Below are 8,780 nucleotides of genomic sequence, written 5' to 3'. Positions count from 1 at the left end.
TTTCACAGAAACATTATCTTTGCAGAGAAATCAGAGTTAAAGCTCAGCAGGTCTGGCAGTATCAGCAATTTCTGTTTCTGATTTACAGCACCTGCAGGGTTTTTTTTCCAATAACGAGCTGCGTTGGTTCTTCCAGTAATAACAGCATTGATCTTTCCTGCCATCAGCTGCACTGATCTTGTTTGCAGCAACTGCGTTGCCTTTTAACGTAATAATTACATTAGACCTTTCCTTGACAACTGCATTGATCCTTCCGCGAACATGCTGCACTAGTCCTGCCCATAATAAACTGCACTGCTCGTTCCTGTAACACCAGCTGTGCTCCTTTCTATAACTACATTGGTCCTTTCCCTGGAAGGCTGCATTGATCCCATGCTGCACTAGTGTGCTTCCAACAGCTGCATGTTTCCTAAACCAATTGAGTTAATCCCTTCTGCAGAATGCTGCATTGGCCCTTCCTTGTCACGCTGGACCTCATTCTAACAAGTGGGAGTCCATCCACTGACGCAACGATGAGATAAATACGCACATTGTTGATAAAATAATGAGCGGGTTACGTTTTAATCATTCAAAATCTAACATCAAAGGTCATAAACAAGCAATGGTTGACCAACATTTCCCATTTGCTGCGGTTACTATGGCAAGTATTTTCGAGCAATGAACTCGGATAAGTCTGCAGTTCGAGGTGAGAGTTGGGACTTGAAATCTGATGGAAATTTTCAAGGTAACTGTGAACGCCGGGTGTTGGGCGCTTGTTCCAATCACTGACTTCCATTTCCACCCGGAAACATTGTCGCGACGTGAATACAGGGTAATACCAGCAAGGCAACAAGAATGTGAAACATTCCCAGCCACAATAAGGCTTCATTCCCAGACAGGATGCAAGATACAATCGCAGCAGCAGCAGTATTTTATATTTCTGATCATTTAACACTGAAATGTAAATGGGTAATTATATTCCTGTTGGGTGACCGACTTGGGTAGTGGGGAGTGCGAGGTGTTGCTTAAAAAAATGGGGATAAAACAGTTTTAAAAATTTCTGCATTGCTTGATCTCCGTTAGCTCTTCAACATAAACCGGGGTGTGTAAGAATAGCATCACAGTGGATTTCAGGCCGTCATTCGTGTTTGAGGAATGATCATTTGGGTACAAGGAGATCCCATAACCAACGGTGATAAATGATCTGAATCAGAGGGAGATACTGTCGTGCTTGAATGAAAGATGATCCAGGAGGTGCAGCCAAATGAGATCGAACAGTGGAGTAGGATTGAGGGACCGAGTGGCCTATTCCGTGCCCTTAATTCATAACTTTGTATGTTTATAGCAACCACAGAGGTGGTCGTTTTGTCACATGGAGTCTGTGACAGCTGGGTGCAGAGAAAGCCCACCAGTGTCACGCTCAGCTCCTTTTGAAACCATTCACACTCATCAGCACTGAGTTCCATTAAGCAGTGACTGCACAAGGAAATTCTTTCTCACATCTGACTTCCCCCCCCCCCCCCACCCCACAATCAACACCCACCCCCTTTATCCTTGTCTACCTTTGCCAAACCTTTTGCTGTCTTGTCCACCTCAATTAGACCTCTTCAGTAGCTCCATCAAGGAGGAGTAGTGACCTGAAAAACATTGGAGCTTCCACACTCACCCGAGAAGATGGTGAACTGGCAGTTCAGGCCCAGCAGTGGAACTGGGAGCTATGACGGTGGTAAGGATGCTCCCAGGGACCAGTCACATTTCCCGCATCACAGCCAGAGAAGACCATCTACTTAAATTACTGATAGCCTCTCAACACATACTGTCACATTCATACCCCCTCCCAACTCCAAGCTTATAAGCATCCCTGATTTTCAACCTTTCACCTCTGGCAGCCCCCGCCTTCAGTTGTTTGGGTCCTAAGCTCTTCCAAATTCCCAAAACCTTACTCTCCTCCTTTAAAATAGTCCTTAATTCCACCTCTTTGCTCGCTGTTCACCAATCCTAATATCTCCTTCTGTGACTTGGCATCAGAACTGGATAACTCACATGAAGCAAGTCATAGGGGTTTCACTAAAGGCTATAAAAGTTGTTTTACAATTTGTAGAAATACAATCAGCCCATGTAGCACAAAGGGCAGCACGGTGGAACAGCGGTTAGCACTGCCGCCTCACAGTGCCAGAGACCCGAGTTCAATTCCAGCCTCGGGTGACTGACTGTGTGGAGTTTGCACATTCTCCCTGTGTCTGCATAGGTTTCCTCTGGGTGCTCCAGTTTCCTCCCACAGTCCAAAAAAAAATTTACATGTTAGGTGAATTGGCCATGCTAAATTGCCCGTAGTGTTAGGGGAATGGGTCTAGATGGGTTGTGCTTTGGCGGGTAGGTGTGGACTTGTTGGGCCTAAGGGCCTGTTTCCACACTGTAAGTAATGTAATCTAAAAGTCCTGGTTGGTGGTGATAACTCGAAATCAATTCCTCAGCCACAGGAATCGTCTTTTTGTTGCGTAATTGCACAGATGTCAATAAAACACTTTACAGTCAGCTAGGTGGCATCATTACGTGACACTTTACTATGGAGACTCTATCTTACTTTCAGTCATTCAGTGACATAATAATCCAAGTCCATATAGCAGATTAAAGAGGGTCTTGTGATGCAGTGGTAGTGTGACCTTTGAAATGGGATCAAGTCCTACCCATTCTAACAGTGCACCATAATATCTCTGAACATATTGATTAAAAATGCCTATAAGCTAGGCTGCATATGTGAGTGCGATATTAGCGTCCAAAGTCAGTTATTAATAAACTTCTACCTGACTCAACATGAACCCAAATTGTGGCGTTGGTTGCATAGGCTAATGTATAGATAATCATAATGCCATAAGACATGGAAGCAGAATTAACCCATTGAGTCTGCTCTGCCATTTGATCATGACTGATATGTTTCTCAACTTCATTCTCCTGCCTTCTCCCAATAATCCATGGTGGCTCAGTGGTTAGCACTGCTGCCTCACAGGAGCAGGGTCCCAGGTTCAATTCTAGCCTTGGGCGACTGTCTGTGTGGAGTTTGCACATTCTCCCCGTATCTGCGTGGGTTTCCTCCAGGTGCTCCGGTTTTCTCCTGCACTCCAAAGAAGTGCAGGTCAGGTAAATTGGCCATAATGTTAGGTGCATTAGTCAGGGGTAAATGTAGGGGAATGAGTCTGGGTGGGTTGCTCTTCGGAGGGTCGGTGTGGACTTGTTGGGCTGAAGGGCCTGTTTCCACACTGTAGGAAATCTAATCCAAACCCTTGATCCCCTTACCAATCAAGAGTCTATCTATCTCTGTCTTAAATACACTCAAATAACTTAGCCACGACAGTCCTCTGCAGCAATAAGTTCCATAGACTAACCACCATCTGCTGAAGACATTCCTCTTCATCTCAGTTTTAAAGGGTTGTCCCTTCAACCTGAGGCTGTGGCCATGGATCCTAGTCTCTCCTACTAATGGAAACATCTCCTGCATGTCCAATACTCTTTGCATGCTGTAAGTTTCAGTCAGATCTCCCCTCATCCTTCTACACTCTAGTGAGTACAGAACCAAAGTCCTCAACTGCTCCCCATCTGACAACCCCTTTGTCTTTGGGATCACGCCTGTAAACCTCCTTTGGAGCTCCTCCATTGGCAGCACATCCTTCCTTAGATACAGGGCCCAAAACTGCTCACAATATTCCAAATACAGTCTGACCAGAGAGTTATAGAGCCTCAGTAGTATATCTCCACTCTTATATTCTAGCCCCTTTGAAATGAATGCTAACACTGCATTTGCCAACTGAACCTGCATGTTAACCTTAAGAGAATCCTGAACTAGGACTCTTAAGTGCCTTTGCACTTCACATTTCCAAAGCCTTTTCTCTGAAGAAAATAGTCTATACCTCTATTCTCCCTAACAAAGTGCATAACCTCACATGTCTCCCCCATTGTATTCCATCTCCCATTTCTTTGCCTACTCACCTACCTTGCCCAAACCCTTCTGCAGCTTCCCTGCTTCCTCAGCACTACTTGTCCCTCCACCTAACTTATGAACAATGTTCATTTGTCCAGATTGTTAATGTATAATGTGAGTAGTTGTGGACATCCACTGCCATTCTGAAAAGATGTTTTTATCGCCACTCTGTATGTTATGCCAGTCAGCATAATATAGTTAATATAGAAACCCTTATTAAACCTCCCCTCAGGCTGGTAAAGCAGTCCCTGTTTTTTTGTCAGGCTGTCCTAATGACTTTCATTCGCCCGTTTCCTGGAAACGTCTGAGCAGTTGGCAATGGGAACTGAACTTGTGTGCAGAGTCATGATTTGGAGAAGCCGGTGTTGGACTGGGGTGGACAAAGTTAAAAATCACACAGCCCCAGGTTATAGTCCAACAGGTTTAATTGGAAGCACTAGCTTTCGGAGCACTGGTCCTTCAGGTGTTTGTGAAGCAGGACCATAAGAGACAGAATTTATAGCAAAAGACTATAATGTCATGCAACTGAAATGATAAACCTAGATTAAGTCATCTTTTAGAATGGGTTTGCTCATTTCAAATCCCAGAACTTCTTTTCAGTCACATTCTCAAGATAACTTCAGGTTTTCCATCAAAAGATGCCATCTCAGCTCAGGCAATGCATTACAGGTGTGGGGTTAAAGTCTGTCTCTGTTCAGATCTTGAATGCAAACTCTAGATACATACACCCAAAGCACTAAGTCAAATGCTGATATGAGCCGGTGGTGTTCGATATGTTGAGTTGTGGACTGAATGGTCTCCTCTTTGACTTCAGTTTGTGATTCCCTTTGCTCTGGCTCTGCTGCTGCGGTTCGAGTTTGGGTTACCAGAAACACGTCCGAATCCAACGAAGGCATTGCTCCGAGTTTTGCCGATTATTGTTCTCATAGCTGCAGTGCAGCAGAGACACCGTGGAAACGAATTCTCCCTCCTCCTGTCTGCAGGGCTCAGCTTCTCGGCTGCAGGTGAGACACGCCACATGGTGGCAGCTGGTAACGAACGCTCTAGTTACAGCTCAAGAGGCAAACGCAGGTCACGGTCCTGGAGAATCTATTACCAAGCCTCAAGGTGTGAGGGTACAGGTTACTTGAGGGTTGGTTTGGGCTGGACACCTGGCTTGTAATGCACATGAACAACGTGAGTTTGATTCCTGCAGGATTCTCCTTACCCTCTGTCCTGAGGCATGCTGACCCTCACGTTAAACCATCACTAGTTTTCTCTCTCTTATAAGTGAGCAGCCCTGTGATCTGGCAAGACCCTGGAGACATTACCCATCTACAGGTTCATTACCTTCTTCTACAAACAAGGCTCCATCTCTCCCGTCCTACATCCCAAAATCTCATGTGTTTCCCTTACTGAACCATACGCTGAACATTTGGCTTTAGAGACTCACCAATATTTTCACAAGGGGAACAGGGTAGCTACAAAGAAGGCCATTTTGCCTATTGTACATATGACAGCATTTTGGCAGAAGGGAACTGATCTGATTTGATTGCAGTATCTTTGACATTTAAAAGTGTCATCAATAGTGTCTGTGTTTCCAAGATTTAAATCTTCTGTCAAAGTCGCAGATCTTAGGAAATTTAATGCCCATTATATTTTCACTCTTTATTCCGCTGCATCATTAGATTTCATCAAGCCCGCTCAATTACCCAGAGGTTTTGTTATCTGGTTTGCCTGTAAATCCCATTATTGTTCCAATTTTAACTGAAAAGACTTTGAGTAATGACTCAAACATGAACTGATCATTTTTTGATTTGCCAGAATAATTAGAGCTCAGATCAGAGGATTCAACCTCCACTGTGGTGGTGCACAGAAACTGTGCACAGAAGTATCCAGGCTGATATTTCTAATGTTGATATTAAGATACTGTTGTGCTGCTGAGGGGTCAGTACTGAGGGAGTGCCGCACTGATAGAGAGTCAATACTGAGGGAGTGCTGCACTGTTGGAGGGTCAGTACTGAGGGAGTACTGCACTGATAGAGAGTCAGTACTGTGGGCGGCTGCACTGTTGGAGGGTCAGTGCTGAGAGAGCACTGCACTGATAGAGAGTCAGTACTGAGGGAGTGCTGCATTGACAGAGAGTCAGTACTGAGGGAGTGCTGCATTGATAGAGAGTCAGTACTGAGGGAGTGCTGCATTGATAGAGAGTCAGTACTGAGGGAGTGCTGCATTGATAGAGAGTCAGTACTGAGGGAGTGCTGCATTGATAGAGAGTCAGTACTGAGGGAGTGCTGCATTGATAGAGAGTCAGTACTGAGGGAGTGCTGCATTGATAGAGTCAGTGCCGAGGGAGCATCAGACAGTCAGAAGCTAGGACAGGGGGAATGCTGCAGTGTTGAAGGGTCAGTACTGAGGAGTCTGTAAATGGTTGGAGTATTACAACTGAGGAAACCCTTTATTGTCAGAGAGTGAGGAATGAACAGTGCTAAACAATTTGAAGTTAGATACTGAGAAAGCACTATACTCTCAGTGGGGAAGTGCTAAAAGATGAACAAATGCTGGCCTAGTCAGTAATGCCCAATCTGTGAATTAATAACAAAGAATAAAGGGACGCACGGTGGCACAGTGGTTAGCACTGCTGTCTCACAGCGCCAGAGACCGGGATTCAATTCCAGCCTCAGGCAACTCTCTGTGTGGAGTTTGCACGTTCTCCCCGTGTCTGTGTGGGTTTCCTCCGGATGCTCCGGTTTCCTCCCACAATCCAAAAAAAATGTGCAGATTAGGTGAATTGGCCATGCTAAATTGCCCATAGTGTTAGGTGAAGGGGTAAATGTAGGAGAATGGGTCTGGGTGGGTTACGCTTTGGCGGGTCAGTGTGGACTTGTTGGGCCGAAGGGCCTGTTTCCACACTGTAAATAATCTAATCTAAGAGGACTGAGAGACCATTACAATCTCAGAGGAATACAATCAACATTTAATATCTATCCCCACGCAACTGAGCATCTTGGCTGGGCTGGTGATTAAAAGTCAATTACATTGTTATGGGTCTGGTGTCACCTTAAGAAAGAATGACAGATTTCCCATTCCTAAAGGGTGAAGATGAGTTCTACACTTACCATCAGTTTATTGCTCCAGATGTATTTAATTCATTACGAGCTCCCGAGCTGGTGTTGAGACTTCAAACTCTGATTTCGGGACCTATAATATAAGCTTGTGGGTGACTGATTGCATATTGTAATCATAGTCCAAGGTACCCAACTCTGGGAGTTTGCTGCACACAAACTCACTGCTACTCCTTCCACATTCACAACAGTGACTCCACAGCAACGGCCTTCCTTGATTGTAAAGCACTTTGGAATGTCTTGGTGTCAGGGGCTACGTAATTGCAAGTCTTTCTATAACAGGGTCAAATCAAATGAGCCATTTTGAGTGACTGAATGGTGTTTGCAATGCTTGATGGTAATTCGGTCGTGGCTCAGCTGGTCACAGTGTTATCCTTGACTCATGAACATAGGACCTTAAGTCCCACTCCAGAGCTAGGAGCATAAACCTCACGCTGTGCTGAAGGAATGCCGCACTGTCTGTGGAATCCTTTTCTAATGAGATAATAAATAGAGATCCTGCCCATGCATTTAGATAAATGTGAGGCGCTGCATTTCGGAAAAGCAAATCAGAGCAGGACTTACACACTTGATGGTAAGGTCCTGGGGAGTGTTGGTGAACAGAGACCTTGGAGTGCAGGTTCATTGTTCCTTGAAAGTAGAATTGCAGGTAGATAGGATAGTGAAGGCGGTGTTTGGTATGCTTTCCTTTATTGGTCAGAGTATTGAGTGTATGATTTGGAAGGACATGTTAGGCCACTTTGGAGTACAGAGGAACCTTGATTATCCGCTTACCAATTATCCGAAAATTGGATTATCTGAAGGAGATCTCAAGGTTCCGATGGAACCATTACATCAAAGAGGTGTTTCCAACAGTGATCACATCTTTTGTTTATAGTGATTAAACAGGCACCGTCTCCAAATGACTGACTGCCCGCCCTCTCTCTGTCCCCAACTTTCCCTGGAGTTCCCCGGATAATCTCTCCAACATTGTCCTGCACAGGGCAAAGGTGGAACCTGGCAAAATGTTGCAGTAAAAAGTTGTGTGTGTGGCTGCGTGTGTGTGTCTGTGTGTGTGCATGTGTCTGTATGTGTATGGCTATGTGTGTGTGTCTGTCTTGTGTGTAGCTGTGTGTGTGTGTGTGTGTGTGTGTGGCTGTGTGTATGTGTAGCTGTGTGTGTGTGTCTGTGTGTGTGTCTGTGTGTGTCTGTGTGTGTCTGTGTCTGTGTATGTATCTGTGTGTGTGTGGCTGTGTGTGTGTCTGTGTATGTGTAGCTGTCTGTGTGTGTGGCTGTCTGTGTGTGTGGCTATCTGTGTGTGTGTGTCTGTGTGTGTGTCTGTGTCTGTGTGTGTGGCTGTCTGTGTATGTGTGGCTGTGTGTGTGTGTGTCTGTGTGTGTTTGTGGCTGTGTGTATGTGCCTGTGTGTGGCTGTGTGTGTCTGTGTAGCTGTGTGTGTGTGTGTCTGTGTAGCTGTGTGTGTGTAGCTGTGTGTGTGTCTGTGTAGCTGTGTCTGTGTGGCTGTGTGTGTCTGTGTGGCTGTGTGTGTGTGTGTGGCTGTGTATGTGTCTGTGTGTGTATGTGGCTGTGTGTGTGTGTCTGTGTGTTTGTAGCTGTGTGTGTGTGTGTGTGGCTGTGTGTGTCTGTGTGTGTGTCTGTGTCAATGTGTGTGTCTGTGTGTGTGGCTGTCTGTGTATGTGTGGCTGTGTGTGTGTGTGTCTGTGTGTGTTTGTGGCTGTGTGT

The 8,780-nt window shown here is 45.4% G+C and overlaps 1 protein-coding gene across 1 annotated transcript in view; it reads left to right on the top strand.

Moving 5' to 3' along the window:
• The first annotated feature begins 539 nt into the window (after nucleotides 1–539).
• Nucleotides 540–8,780, top strand: part of LOC140458309 (lysoplasmalogenase TMEM86A-like) — a 13,845-nt gene continuing 5,604 nt past the window's right edge. The window contains exons 1-2 of the mRNA XM_072552708.1: nucleotides 540–724; nucleotides 4,770–4,959. Coding sequence (XP_072408809.1) covers nucleotides 710–724; nucleotides 4,770–4,959 — 205 coding nt within the window. The 5' untranslated portion in view covers nucleotides 540–709. The remainder of the gene's footprint in view (nucleotides 725–4,769; nucleotides 4,960–8,780) is intronic.

This window comes from Chiloscyllium punctatum, chromosome 32, assembly GCF_047496795.1.
Source record: "Chiloscyllium punctatum isolate Juve2018m chromosome 32, sChiPun1.3, whole genome shotgun sequence".
NCBI lineage: Eukaryota > Metazoa > Chordata > Chondrichthyes > Orectolobiformes > Hemiscylliidae > Chiloscyllium > Chiloscyllium punctatum.
The sequence above is the reverse complement of the archived record's forward strand: the minus strand, read 5'-3'. Positions and strand labels throughout refer to the sequence as shown.